The sequence below is a fragment of the Sceloporus undulatus genome, chromosome 2 (assembly GCF_019175285.1).
Source record: "Sceloporus undulatus isolate JIND9_A2432 ecotype Alabama chromosome 2, SceUnd_v1.1, whole genome shotgun sequence".
Taxonomy (NCBI): Eukaryota; Metazoa; Chordata; class Lepidosauria; order Squamata; family Phrynosomatidae; genus Sceloporus; species Sceloporus undulatus.
The window spans coordinates 124,092,498-124,108,017 of NC_056523.1; the positions used below are offsets into that span (position 1 = coordinate 124,092,498).

At 44.3% G+C, this 15,520-nt stretch overlaps 1 protein-coding gene across 2 annotated transcripts in view; it reads left to right on the plus strand.

Moving 5' to 3' along the window:
* Nucleotides 1-12,552, plus strand: part of PRR36 (proline rich 36) — a 19,904-nt gene extending 7,352 nt beyond the window's left edge. For both annotated transcript variants that reach the window (XM_042449047.1, XM_042449048.1), the window contains exons 2-5: nucleotides 3,768-4,273; nucleotides 4,874-4,928; nucleotides 7,386-7,525; nucleotides 8,970-12,552. In XM_042449047.1, coding sequence (XP_042304981.1) covers nucleotides 3,853-4,273; nucleotides 4,874-4,928; nucleotides 7,386-7,525; nucleotides 8,970-11,671 — 3,318 coding nt within the window. In that variant the 5' untranslated portion in view covers nucleotides 3,768-3,852 and the 3' untranslated portion in view covers nucleotides 11,672-12,552. The remainder of the gene's footprint in view (nucleotides 1-3,767; nucleotides 4,274-4,873; nucleotides 4,929-7,385; nucleotides 7,526-8,969) is intronic.
* The last annotated feature ends 2,968 nt before the right edge of the window (nucleotides 12,553-15,520 follow it).

Here is a 15,520-nt window from a genome sequence, read left to right on the forward strand (position 1 = left end):
TATTATTATTATTATTATTATGCCTGCTGGAATTTTGTAAGTTCTTTGTCACTGTTTTCCTTTGCTTCATCTTTTAGATCATTTATCAGTGGTCCCCAAACTGCCCTTTAAAAGATTTTGGACTTCAGCTCCCAGAAGCCTCAGCCATGTTGGCCAATAGTGTGAGATTCTGAGAGCTGAAGTCCAAAATTCCTTAACGAGCACAGTTTGGGGAAGAGACTGCTTTAAATCTTTTGTTAGATGCCCCAAAATTTTACACTCGGCTTATCCATAGGTCATATGAAAATCCATAATTTTGACCTCAAAACCCTTGAGATATACATGAGGTTGAGTATATATGCTGAGTATGAATGAGAAAAGCAACAGGTTTTCCCATGGTCCTGTTCTGGGCTCAGATGTGGCCAGACTGGGCCTTGCAACTTGAGATGATGCAGAATTGTAAACATGCCAAAACCATTGTGCTTGATGATAAGCAAATAGAAAAAGATATCTCTGGCAAATAAACTATTTGTGGTGGGAGACATGTAAGATGGATGGTTCAACTTCAGCATAAACAAGACTTGGAAATCCTGTTGAATTTTTTATTGATAATACCAGGCTGGGTGTTAATATACATATTTCTGTGGAAAAAATGTATTGCCCACACACATACTGCTTAAGACTTCAGATAGCATGCCTAGTTCTTGTGATAAATTATGGAATTACACACACACACACACACACACACACACACACATATATATAATAGTAGGATTTGGAAAAGAAATGAACACTTCAAAACACACAAAGGGGTTTGAAGGTGGATGTGTGTTTCAGAAGGAGGAAAGCAAAACTGAAACTGGTTAGCAATTCTCAGATGCCTAAGGTTGGCCTGTAAAACAGATGAGAAAATGTCTAGAAACAAAGCGTGCAAACAGAATTGCAAGGTTTTAAGATAACACCAGAGAGAATGAAATACCTCACAACCTGAACTATTTGGCTTTAACCAAAATTGACTGGGAACACAATGCAACCTATCAGCTGGGAGTTGAGCTAACAAACAGTGGTCCTTGTGTCAAATGTGGCTTAAGTCTAGGCAATTGCACTGTTGCAAGGAGGACCCATAAAATCCCTGATTACACTGAGCAACTCCCTTAATTTACAAATTCAGCTTCTGTTTCTGCGTCTGCCACACCAAATAGCGGACTAAGTTTGGTAGGTCATGCTGCTTCTGGAGTTTTGGCTTACCGGTATGTGGTTTGCAGAGATGGCAAGCTGATTTGTGAAAGGGAATATACCTTCCCTGGAATATCTCAGACATGGTGCTGTCACTGACAGGTGCAACAAAGATCACGCATCTCCCCTTGCATGAAATTTTTTTAATTTAGAAAGAATACTAGCATGCACAGGGTTAGGGCTTACATCTGGAATGGGGCTCATAAGAGCTAAGTCCTAGATGTGGAAACACTCTTCTGTCCCAGTCCGTTTTGTCAGTGTATACTTCTTTACGTGTGTTACCCGAAGTTAGGCACAAGACTACTGTTGTTGTTGTTATCATCATCTTTTATTTATGTAGTGCCCTCCACTGCAGTTCTCTTAGCAGTGCTTTTAAGAAAGATAAAGATAGATGGGGGTGAAGTTTTTTAACAGTATAGTTTATTTAATGGTTCTTTAACTTCTGAGCCCAATAGATGCAGTTTTTCCTGGAGGGGCATCTTCATTGCTAGAAGTCACTGGGCATCAATTTCTTGGGGATGCTTTAGCTTAGGGCAGTGGTTCCCAACCTTTCTAAGGCGGCGACCCTTTAATACAGTTCCTCATGTTGTGGTGACCCAAACCCATGAAATTATTTTTGTTGCTACTTCATAACTATAATTAAATAGGTGTTTTCCAATGGTCTTAGGCGACCCCCATGAAAGGGTCATTCCACCCCCAAAGGGGTCCCAACCCACAGGTTGGGAACCACTGGCTTAGGGGTTCTGACATTGCATAGGAGGCTGGACTAGATTGTAAGCCTTTTGGCTGAAACCTTGGGTGTAAATACTCTGAAATAATAAAAAGTAAATGGCCAACAGGACACCTCCCTTCTGTTTCTCAGTGTGTATAAGTGCCTTTCTACTGATATGGAAGTTAGCTTCGCAATAGCTGGAATTAAATGGAAAGTTTAGAGATTAGCGGATGACTTCTTCAGGCAGACCTGCTTTAGATCTGACCCCAACAGATCTTAAAAATTCTACAGTGAAATGTTTTGGACTACAAGGACTGGCAGGCATTGTAGGTCAAAAGCATCTGGAGCTGTTCACCTCGGACATACACAATAACAGACTAACTTAACAGTAGCTGAAGCAGAGTGCTGGGAAGCTTCTAAGGGTTTGTTAGTCATTTAACATCCTTCTGGGCTACCATAGAGATCTAGATAATATACGTTTTATGTGTTGGGCATGTGGGCTTAGCAATGCTCATGCTCTTCCCTCCCTGGAGAGGAGTATTACTTTAACTGCAGCAACAACTATCCACACTTACACTTTAGTGTTAAAATGCTGTTGGTAGTAATGCTTTGAGAGAATGTGATCTCAAACTTTCTGTGTGCACACTATTGCAGGAATCCTCACATTCTAATGTGGGAAAGGGAAGGAATCCACAGGGTTCCTGCTCATTAACAAGCTTCATTTATATACCACTTCATACTGCCTAAGCAGTGTCTAAGTGGTTTACAACTGTAAGCTAATTTGCCCCCAACAATCTGGGTACTCATTTTAGCGACCTCGGAAGGATGCAAGCCTGAGTCGAGCTTAAGCCCTTTTGTTGGTCTTGAACTCGCAACCTTGTGGTTTTGAGTGAGTGGCTGCAGTACAGGCATTTAACCACTGCACCACTAGGGCTCGTTACATCACGTCTCTTCCCTAACTGCATCCTCCATGTTGCTTTGTGTTAAGTGGGAAGATCCCATGTAAATCTTGTCAATAAAGTAGCTTTAGGTTACAAGGTTGTGTTGGGGGAGGGGAGCAGTGGTATGCTGCTTTGCATTTGGTCTTAATATGTTGTTTTGAATGCTTGGAAGGCTGGGTATCTTGTTTCATTGTAAGCACCATGCTAAAATAGCTACCAGCCATGCCTATGACTGTACAACAGTGTTCGTGAGCTTATTGCTACAAGATCAACCAGTGGGATTGCAGAGTGGCAATGACAGGGTCTGCCCCTATCCAGTATTCTGTTGACCTTGTTGGTCTTTCGTCTCAAGTAGCTCCTAACTGTGTTGCTGTTTAGTGGTCCACTGACTAGCATGATGCAAAATGAGTAAGATTTAAGCTTAGAAGGCTAATTTTCTGATGCAGTTGATGGTCCTGCAGCTTTGTTTTTGCATTCTGAATGTGTACAATGTGTAGATCTACCTCATCAGAGCTATGTGACAATAAACTGAGGACAGTTTATTGTGAATCAATGGATGCATATCCTCATTTTGTTGTGTATCTATTGTGAGCAGTGGTTGCAATCTTTATTAATCTTTATTAGGTTGAACTCCATTTATAAATAGGTCAGAATCTGGAAGAGTTACTTTCTGGACTACAACTTCCCCATATTCCCCAGCCAACATGGCCAACGCATATATGCAGACTTGGTGGAAGGTGTAGGAGTTGTAGTCCAAAAAGTAACATTTCTCAGCTCTGTAATAGCGCATCTGTAGCATTGTTTTCATGTGTTGTCATAACCTCTGCAGTGCCTTACTGAGAATTTCCTATATGGTAACAGTTGTATAATGTCAAGGTTCCTCTTTATTTTCCCTACAGACTGAAAGTGAAAAACAGAATCCTGTCCCTTGCCTGGTAGTTCAAAGGGCTTCAGACAGCTTGCCCAGGATCTGTGGGTGTGAAGATGGATGATAGATCAGCTGCTGGCGGAGACTCAGCTCCTCAGTCAAATGGTATAACCACTACCAAAGAAGGGGCACCAGTTGCCCGCCCGCCTGCAGCAAAACAGAAACTGAGCAAGAACTCACATCAAGCAGCCCAGCTTCCTAGCAGGAAACAGCCAGTCCCTCCTGCCTCTCGCTCTCCTACGGTTCCTTCTGGTGCTCCCAAAACTCTCAACAATGGGACAGTGAAGAAGGCTGGTGTATTGCATGCCAAGCAGCCGTTACTTAAGAACAATGCTGCTACCAACTCATCCACTAGAACAACAGCAAAAAAAATGGCAGGAGACAAACCTGGTGGGGTGAAGCCTCTGGAAAAAATGGGTCCAGACAAAGAGGCACAGCAAAAACCCACAAAGGCAGCAACAGTGGCAGCAGCTTCAGGTATCCCTTGCCAGCCTAATCTCTTCTACATTGGGTTAATAGTATCATCCTGATCTATTGAATGTTTTGTGGGCATTCTCAGGGGACTTTCCCTTAGTTCCTAGTCATACCTGTTAATGTACACCTGGGGTCAAGGCAAATATTTCCAAAGAGTACCTTCAAATGTAATATTACCATTCATGTCCTGTATGCTGTACTAAAAATCTAAATTGTTTTACCGTGGGCCAAAATTCCTATTACTATTGATTGAGAAGGGCAAAGCTGTGAAAATAAAGGAAAAGTTCTCTTTCTGCAATTGGTCAATCTCTTTGGGCCCCTTCCTAAGCTTCTGAAATTTTGTCAGGGGCTTGCATCTAGGAACAACATAAAGTCATGATGCTTACTGATATCACCTGAAAACCTGAGGTTTCTTGAGTACCGTAATAACCTCTGTGTTTGCATTCCACTGTGAAGATGCAGAATATGCAGCCATGCCATGCTCCCTGGTGGCCTCTAGGTAGCTCTTTCGTTCAGCCTTAGGCAGTGAAAGTTTTCTTTTTTTTTCCCCATGCCTTGCTGTGCTGTTGACTGAGACATATATCTTTTTTGTTCTTTCCCTAGCCCCAAAGACCACTTCCACAAAGCCCAAGAGATCTGAACAGACTAAGCCCTCCAGGTATGATGTTGGGCACTGCTCTTGCTACGTGCTGCACACTTGGCACCAGCCGAGGAGCCAGTATCTTAATGTTCTTGGTAAATCCTAAAGTGTTAATAATTGCCAGGCCTTGAGGCATAGCCGAGTGAGGTGGTAAAGGGTGGTGCATGTTGTGTTTGATGGTATTTCCAGCTTATCTTTCCTCCGAATAAGCCACTTCCCTGCTATGTTCAGACCCCAAGAGAGTGCAACAGCCCCAAGTGACTTTCAAGGCTCAATGGGGATTTGAACATGTGTCTCCACAGTCCCAGTCTAGCACTGTCCAGTACATCACAGGGACTCAGAGCTAGTTCTTCTAGGAATTAGATGATACCCTGCTTGAGTTAGGAGAGAGCATAAAAGGGTGTGCCCACATATGGAGGATAGTTTGGTGAATGTCAGTAATGTAATGAAAGTGAATTGTATGAATGGTGGGATGAAGTGCTTCCAGTTATAGCTGAAGCCAAACACACCTTTTTCAGGACAGAAGTCATAACTTTCCTGATACTTCTAACTTAGTAGTTCATGGTGTAGTTTCTTGTGCATCTAATGAGGATCCTGTCTGAGCAGTGGCTAAATACAACATCAAGACCCTCTAATTGCACAAGAAACTAGCCTACAATAACAAGTTGCATAAAAAAAACAATTTACCAGGGTTTGTGATACCAATCCTTGACCATTTAGTGACTGGATTTTAGCATTCATTTGCATTTGCAGCCTTTTCAGACTCTTCCACATTCAAACAGCAAAGTGGAGCATGTGGGACTTGGTCAGATCATACCTTGAGCTGGGTCTGGAGATTCCAGTAAAAGAGAAACTGCTATGTCTATTGAAAATGCAAATTTGACTGCATCTATCTAGGCATAAGTAGTGTTTTTGAGAAGGTACCAGCACCCTGGTGTTAAAGCACTCTACTGCCTACTTGAGTGTGAAATCTATATTTGAGAGTTTTACACATGGGGAAAAGAATTAAGGCTGAAGTCTGAATTATGCAAAATAGAGATAGCTACTATGTTTATCTTGCTTGAAATATTCTACACCAGGGTGAAAATCATGTGGTCTGTGGACCACTTGCAGTCCCATGTAACCCTTAGGATCTTCAAAAACCTTTTCTGTCTGAAAAGACACTTGCTGGGGCCAGATTGGATTATCCCAAACTATTTCATGGCACCCCTGCAGAGAAAGTGTCTTAATTTCATCAGTAGCGAAAAGTGCCAAAACATTATTTTTGGCCTGTCCAAATGGTATTGCAACAATGAATTGTATCTCAGGAGAGTTAGACATGGTGGTGACTGCCCCCCCCCCCCGGCTTTGGGATATGCCTACTGTCAATCTTCAAAATCCGTTTTAGTATACGTAATAGGAATTAGTTTTAATCCATGCAGTAAATTAATACCAAATTCTGAGATGACAAAATGTATCCAGACTTTTGAATTCTCCAGAACTTTTCACTAGGTAAGATGGAAAACCATGCAGAAATTGGAGAGGTAGGCAAAGTCATTTTGGTCCCAATCTTAGGATGGGATATTTTTGTGTATATGAGTGGGAAATAAATGAACAGTTAGAGCAGGGAAGCAGTTAGACAGTCTCCAAATACTGGCTACAGGGAGACTTTCTCTCAGTCCCACCACACTCACAGGCATGCTTGGTAAGGACATGAGAGACAGCCTTCTTCTCAGTGGCTGCTCTGAGTCTGTGGGACTATCTCCTACAGGAGGGTAGAGTATCCCCTTCTCTTTTTGCCAGCAGGCAGATACTGTACCTTGGCTGCTGCTGAAAGCTCTTGCAATGTGGAACATTGTATTTCTGTCCCTTTTGTTGTTATGTTTTTAAGTTTTCTAATTCTTTTAATGCAGTGCTTGCTTTTAAACATCATATCTTATTTAATGATCTTTCAGTTGCTCTTTAATGTTGTTTTGGTATTTATTTATATTGCAAAGCTGCCTTGGAAGAAAGGTGGGATAGAAGTGAAATGAAGTAAATGCATCTCTGTGTGGGAATTTGCCTGAGCTGATTCATTCTATGATTCTATATTGTAAAAACAAGCAAAAGGAGGGGAGCTCAACTAACACACACACATATACAGGCACCAACACATTTGGCACATTCACACGCACATAACACAGCTGGTATACCAGCAGATCTTTGGCACCAGGAGAAGGAGTGTACAGAAGGAGTGAACTGCAAGGTTTATCCAAAAAAGTGATCTTATTTTCGATCCACTGGCTGAAATGCATGTAGCTGTCTTCACATGTAGCCTTTTCTCTCATCAAACTCTGGCATTGTTAGGCTAGCCTGGTCTCAGTTAATTGCCAAAGGCTTGAAATGCTTTATGTGTTGATGTACATCAGGATGCTGGCAAGAAATAGTCCTTGTGTGTTCCAAAGGCTTGAGCAGAATTTTCTCCCCATCACCTAATTGTTTGTTCTCTGTTCTCAGGACTTGGTTGCCAGGGGCTAAGAACACAACTTCAGCATCCTTAAACAGGCCACCAGCCAATGACAAAAGTGTGGGCAGACCTAAGCAGACAGCACCACCTGCTGGTCAGCAGCAGCAAAGTACTCTGTCCACACAAAGAGGTAAGCAGCGTATATAGCATAATTGCGGAAATGAAGCATTCCCTGTTGCACATTATGAAAATGCTGGACTTTGCAGTCCATAAATGCTGCATCTGGGGAAATACAACAAGTCTATGAAAGCGTGTGCTTAATCTTCTTTGGCACAGTCCAAAAGGTCTGTTTGCATACTAATATTCCAGACTAACATGACAGGATATTTCATTATTTATTAACGATCAACAGATCAGACATACAGATAAAATATATCAAACAAAATCAACATCAGACCAAAAAGGGGAATAATAGTAATTGAGAATCAAAATACAAAGTTTGCTCTTCAAAAATTTAAAATTTAAATTTAAAATTAATCATTATAAAATTTTAAAATACCATTTTACTCCGACAGATCATTGCTGCTGTTCAAAAGCCAGCCACTTTAATTGTTACCAATCAATATTGGTCTGTCAGCAAATAAGATACATAAAACTCATAAGTTCTTCCAAGAATTGAATAAATAAAAATGTGATGATAACCATTATAGAAAGGTCAATATAACAATATATATCCTACTGGCTATGTTCTAACATGGCTATGTCTCTGAATAAATGGGAATGTTGAACATTCCAAGGAATTTTGGAGACAAGCATATGTATGTGTGCATGCACACATGCATACACAGCTGCTATACTAGCAGATCTGCATATAGATGAGTATTCAAAGAATAATCCATGGCTTTTATATAGTGCTTTTGAATTTTAAAAGCACTTAATTTCTTGTTGTAATCCAAGGATCACAACCCGGTAAACTAGATTGGTGTTAACTCCTACCTTGCAAATGGAAGATTGGAGGTAGAGAAAGTAGCTTGCCTAATCACACCTAATGGGCTAATGACAGGCGAAAACACCAGATCTTCTGATTCATAGCTTAGTCTCTTGGCTGCTGTGCTGTGTCAAGTGTTACCATTGAGTTGAAGGTGCCATTTTTCTTGATACATTAAGAGTTTTAGTCTTGTAGCTGGTATTTCAAGAAGGAGTTTGGGCCAGCTGAATTCTAACGTAAGATGTAAAGGATTGTAGTAGTAACATTATACTGACAGCCATTACACCTTGGTTTCTCTCTTGCTTGATAACATCCCAAGTGGCAGATGTTTTTTTAAAAAATCATTTTGGGAGTGCTAAGGAATATGAACAATACCAAAGACTCAGAAAAATCATGGCAAGTAAAAAAATGGCAGCGTCCTGGGGGGAAAGATTTTTGGACTACAATCCAAAGAATTCTCTAGCTAGTATGGCCATACTGGCTTGGGGAGTCTGAAGGATGTAGTTCAATAAAATTTAAATTCTCCCATTTTAGGAAGAAGACTGCCAACTAGCTGATGATTTCAGTATTCTTTGGGTAGATGCTGCATGAAGTCCAACTTCTCCAGTCTCCACAAAGGGACTTAAAGTGTTATTTATTGTTCTAGATGCCTCCAGAACTGCCACCCCTCTGAATGCCAGACCATCAGCTTCCAACCCCACCGCAAAGGTGTCTTCTGCCCCAAAGAACCCCAAAGTCCTAAATGCCAAATCACAGTCTGAGCAAAACCTTGGACAGAGGAATGCCACTGTGAATACCAAGCTCACCACAAAGAAGTTTCCAGAGCCTGCTAAGACCAGAACTCCTGCCAGTGCAGCGTTTGCAAGTGCCCGCCCAGCCAAACCACAAAAAACCACTAAGGTCCCACCTCCAGGAGGCAGCCCAGGCAAGAAGCCTCTGAAGAAGGAAGTTCCTCCTAGACAAGAGCAGGCTTCTATGGAAAGCAAGATTCAGAAAGCAACTGCCAAGGAAAAGGAGGCCATGATAACCACTGGAGACACAGAAAGTGTTACCATGGCAGATATGGGGGCTCTGCAAAAATTGGACCCTGTGATGGTGATGGAGACGGCTGGCCAACCCATCTCTCAAGAAGGAATGTCTGCAAGCTGCAGTGTAGGAGTCTCAGGGACTGAGCAGTTGGAGCTACAGGGCTTGGAAGAGGATGATGGGGCCAACGTGTTAATTGCAGAGGGGCTGCCTCCAGCAGTGCTGGAAGCCTCTCTGGCCCCTCTTGGTCCACAAATTGTGCAGGTTTTCTCTCCCAGCGAGATGCCTCATTTGGCCGCTCCTGAGGCCCTGTCACTCCCCGGTGGTTACAATGAACTGCTGCTCTGCAAGACAGCTCTTCCTTGCGAAACATCTACTCCCGTCCATTTGGAGTCTGCCTGGAACCCCCTTCCTCTTCCTCCAACACAGTCCTTACAGCCTGCTGAAGAAGCCACATCTTCTGAGGACTTGGAAGAGCAAGCATCTCCACACCTTGAAGTTGCAGGGGCCCTTGGGCAGCTGCACTCATTGCCTGATGTTGAAAATACCCATGAAGACTTGAATCCTCTCTTGACTTCCTCCCAGGGGTCCCCAGTTTTGGCTGAAGGCCAAAGTCACAAAGAGGGACTTCCTTCTCCTGGATCCTTGGATTTTGAGGTCAAGCCACTTGAAGAGCCCCATGCAGTTATGCACTTGGTACCAATAGCAGCAGAGTGGGAGTCACCTGCCCTTGACGTGGATGCTGCCTCTGCCAGGGAGGCAGATCCTCCTGCTTTGGCAACCCTTGCAGGGCTTGTGGCAACAAAGTATGATAGTGAGCCTGGCACTGAGGAGGAAGACCAAGTCCCAAGGCTCTCTCAAAGCCTTGAAGAAGAGTTGCAGCAGCAGCAGCAGCAGCAGCAGCAGCACATTGCCCCTCTAGAGACAGAGAGTGCCAGATGGAGGAACTCCCTGGAACCTGCAGCTGAAGATGGTGAGGTGGCTGAGGAGGATGACTTTCCTCTGAGAATGGAAGGGCTGTCTGCATCTACCAACAGTGGTACAGACGGAGCTCCAGCAGAGGGGCTGCATGTGGCAGAATGCTTGGCTGTCTGTGAAGCTGTTTGGGACCAGCCTCTTCTTTTTTCCCCGGCAGCAGCAGCTCCACTCCATACTGAACTGCCAGGAGATCTGCCAGCAGATGATCTGCCAGTGTGTAATCTGCCAGCGGATGAAATCTTTGGTGACCAGTCTAGTGGGTTGGCTGAACATCCTGGCGTTGAAGACCTCAGGAATGATGATGACAATGATGACACAATAGCTCCAGAAGTATGTGTGCAGCAAGAGGAGGATCCTCTGGACATTATGCTCCCACTGTTAGATGAGACATTGCCAAGTGGTGGAGGTCACAGCGACGGTGATGCTGATGGTGTCACCACTGCTGCTCCAGGATCAATGCATAAACCCCAGAGCCTGCCCGTGAAGAGCCTGGAGTTACTGCAAGAGCCTCCAACTCAGTTGCCTGGTGGTCCAGAGCTGCCACTAAGCAGGACAGGTATAAAGGGCCATTCCCCAGAGCGAGGAGGCTCATCTTCCAAATCCAGTACTCTGAGTGGCCCTGATCTGGCAGGAAAGAGCAGCAGTGAGACGAGCACACCGGAGGAGCTGCGGGAGTACGATAGCAGCTCAGGAGTGGAGTCCAAGTCAGATGAAAGACTGGAGCAGACCTGCCACCAGCTCTTGAGCCCCCTGGAGGACCTTCCTGGTGAGCTGGACCTGGGCATCCATATGGAAAAGGGGGATGATGAGGCAGAGACCCTGCCAGCAGATGAAGTCCTTGGTGACCCACCAACAGAGCCCACGGTATCCTCAGGAGAAGAGGAAGGGGTGGAGGAAGGGGAGCTGGATGTGGACCTGCTGAAGGAGGTAGGCTTTACCAAAACGGTGTGCCTGTCGGCCTCCCTTCCCCCAGGCAAGCAGCCCCCCTTGCCTCATTCAGTGGAGGAGTCAGATGAGCCTGGTTCGGGTGATGCCGGCACAGAAACCCCAGCTTCCACCAACTCAGCAGCCTCTTGTGATGTCTTTGGTGCCTTCCACCTCCAATCCACTGACAGCTGCGGGAAGAGCCCTGGCCTCTCCTCCCTTGAAAGCGAGGAGCATTCCACCGAGGGCTTGAAGGACCAGCTCCCCAAAGAGACCAACGGCCAGACTTCTGTGGGTTGGGAGCATCCCTCCCCACAAGTCCCCCCAGCTGCTCCCCAAAAGATGGGAGGGCAGCAGCAGGAGGAGGAGGTGGAGCCTTATACTGTCAGTCAAAGCCTGGCTGCTGCAGGTAATGTATAGAGAAACCTGCCTTGTCTGTGTTGAAAGTGCCAACCTGTGCTGTCTCTTTCTCTCTTCCTATTTTTCTCGGTCAGTGTGCAATAGTACCCTGTAGGGAAGGGAGATGCAAGGGGTTGGGAGCTTCCTTCTCCATGTGTATCTGTTCCATCTGTGTTTCTAGACAAGCAGGCATACTCTTTTTTTTTTGTCTGTGTGTGCGTGTGTGTGCGTGTGATCTTTTCCCCTCTACCACCCTCTTACAGACTTCCTCAGGGGAAGCTGTGTGTATTTTAGTGTGTTTCTGAAGAAAGGAAAACTTCTTAGCCTTTTGACATGTTAAATAAAGCATCACTTTGTCTATCTGATCTTGCCTGTCTTGTTTTTCCAGGAGACCCGTCCCCTGCTGCTTTTGGTTTGAGCTTCAAAAAGGGTGCCAGAGGGGGAGGGGTCTAATTGAGTATGGCTCAACAGGGACTACCAACATACTTTTCAAGTGTTCAGGCAGTAGGGGTGGAACAGTTTCCTGTAAGGGGGGAAGCACTGCCTCTGTCTGTTGTTGCTCAGTGGCTTAGATCAGATGTAACAAGAAAACATGGACCAGGCTTGGAGGATGGAGGGGGGGATATGGATGATTATCTGAACTGGACCAGCATGACTGATATTTTGGCAGAAGTAAAACATATGGGAATGTTTGCAGACTTGTATTGCATGTAAAAGATAGTCAGGCAACAGAGGTGGTGCCCTCCAGATATTTGCTCCTTGACTGCATCAGTCCTAGCCAGCATAGCCACTAGTAAAGGGTGATGTGACTTCCTGGAGGGCTCTCAAGTTGCCCAACCTCACAGATGATTTTAATATGTTAGATGTGTCCATATGCTTGTTTCTCGAGTCCAGACTTGAGGCCCATAGTTGTAGTCCTGCAACATCTAGAGGCTCATTCATTGCCCCATCCCTTTACTTAGAGACTCCCTCTCCCTTGAAGATTATTTTTCCTCATCATGCAATGGCAAAGTTACCTAGTGACTGACATCTCTTGCTGCCAGTCCAGAACTTCTGCATCTCTGTCCCTAAACTGGCAGGTCATAGAAAGGCTTTCCAAAGCACAGGACGGTTTTAGGCAGGTTAAGCAGCAGAGTGCACAAAAGTGTGCAGGCACAAGTACAGGAAGCCTTGGAAGATGATTTCATCTTCTAGTTTGACTTTAGGTCATGGGTGGGAAACTGCATACAGAGTGGGGGCTATTCTTCTCTAGAGAGCTGCACTATTGCCTTTTAGCATGCTGTAAGTGACAGCATTTTGGCTGGCAAGTAAACTGCATTTGCAGCTGGTTTGGGGTTGGTTTTTGTCCATTTGAGTGTGAAAAAAATCACCTAAAAATCAATATGGAAAAAAAAATTTACAAAAAAAATTGTGGTGTGGTTTCAATAGCTGCACCTCAGGGTCCCAAAGTCTGCATGTAACCTGTGGGCTGCACTCTGCCCACCCTTCCTTTGGCAGGGAGGAATCACTTAGAAGGCAAATACCCATTCTTTGCTTTTCTTGGAGTGCAGGACTAGAACCAGTGGGGTAGATCTCAAGTTTAATGTCAAGGAATTGTCTTTTAACAAGACAAGCAATCTGACTAAAATCAATTGTCCATTGAGGTGGGTCAGCAGGCAGGAGTGGAAAACCATGCATTTGAGGTGTTCTGGTAAATGATTAGATAAACTAAAAGTGTTTCCCCCTATTCAGACAAATCTGATTCTATAAAACTGGTAATGACTGACCAGCTCAGGCTTACAAGTATGTAGACCTCTGGAGCCCTTCCACACTAAACAACTGCAGCATTGCTATGATGCCACTTTCATGGCTGTGGCTGCATCCTGTGGAATTCTGGAGTTGGTAGTTTGGTCAGAGGCACCACATAAAAGTGGAATTGACTCATTATAGTTGTATAGTGTGAAAGGGCCTTAGGAGTGGCCAACTTCAGGGTGTTCACTGTTCAGCCTTTAGGACCCACCATAGCCCACAGTAAACTGTAAAATAAGCAGATAATTTAAAAAGATAAGCCAATGTGATTGGGGATTCACTTTCATTTGGGGGTGGGAGCTGAAGCAGGGGGATCCATGTAGTCTATTTCCATGTAGAACTGCTGTCTATGGAACCTTCTAGAAACATAAAAGGGTGGTTTTAGAGAATTCTTTCCCACTGGCCAGATGGGATTTTTTTTTGGGGGGGGGGACTGCCAAAACAGACTGGACTAGGCTAAAACTTTGACCTCATCTGACATAGCCTGGCTTTTTAAGTGACAGATGTAATACATGGGAGGGGGGACTCTCCTTTTGAAATTCACTTAGCAAGTCCACATGCTGGAAGGTTCTTTTTGGAGCTTTAGAGGTCTCATGAAATGAATGTTTATGGAGTATTGGTGGAAGAAGGGCCAAAAATTGAAAAAAGCCTCCTCTAATCCTAGTTTGTCCAATAGAATAGCAGAATTAAATCAATAAATACTGTACAGCTTTTTTGCTGTAAATACTGTCGGCACTCTGCATTTGCAGCTTTGACTGTTGTGGATTTGATTATTCACAGATATTTGATTGATATATTCTCTAGGTTCTCCAGTGTGACTTAGCTGGAAGCTGAGCATGAAGTTACTCGGGACGACCTAGAGATTCCTAGAGAAAACACTTGTCTAAGCTTAGTTTTTTGCGGGTTTTTCAGGCTATGTGGCTATGTTTTAGAAGAGTTTATTCCTGACATTTTGCCAGCATCTGTGGCTGGTGAAACATCAGGAATAAACTCTTCTATAACATGGCCATATAGCCCTAAAAAAACCCAAAAAACTATGGGCGTCGGCCATGAAAGCCTTTGACTTCTCACTTGTCTAGGCATTTGTAGGACTTCCAGCAAGATTCTGTAGTCATCCTCTTGCTGATGTTAATCATAAAGCTAGAGGACCTAGCGATTCTTAGAGAGGTGTTCGCTCAGGAAAAAAACAACTAATGTGTCTTTTTAGTTGCATTTTTTCAACTTTTACTGGGATCCTATGCCCCTAACCCCAGCAAATGTGGAGGGACCACTGTATTCTTTAAGCTTTCCCTACTAGTTTGTAGAGAATCCAAGAGGATGCTCTTGGGCATTTCCCCACCAACCCTGGAATAATCCAGGATTATACCTGCCCCTATTGGTGGAATCTGAAGTGGAGGATTGGGACAAATAAAGGTGGGAGTAGAGCTTGCTCAGAATGGTGGATCCTAGTGGGTTTAAGAAAGGTGAAGCTCTGTGCTGAGAAAAGAGGAATACAGTAGGTAAGGGGTCACACATGGATGTTGGGCCTCATAATACCCATTTCTGGCTTAAAAGTATACAGTGAGATTTAGAACAATAAAATAAATAACTAGCATCAATTCTGAAAACATGGTGCACACCAATTCCACTCTCCTTTGAGAAATTGGACTATGAGTGATGTTGGAGAGTGACTAGATAGGAGGTTAAGTTGGAACCAAAGCTATGATCTATTTATTTATTTAGGTATTTATATCCCGCCCAACAGCCCTAATGGCTCTCAGGGCGGCTTACAATATTATTTTTAATCAGACAGTTCCCTGCCCTCAGACTTACAATCTAAAAGACACGAAACAAAAGGAGAAGGGAATGATGGAGGGAAAGGGGATGAGGTCCAGTGGTTCTTCTCTCCCTCTGAGGCCTGGACCAAGGCAGATGGATTGGAGGGAGGGCTCTTCCTTCTTCCAGGCTAGCCCTGATGGAACTGGACTTGCCTGGCGAACTCCCTCTCAGGCCGGCAGATGGCGGTTGTGGAGGGCGGAGTCTCCTTCCTTCAGGCTTAGTCCTGATGGAGCTGGACTTGCCTGGCCAACTCCATCTCAGGCC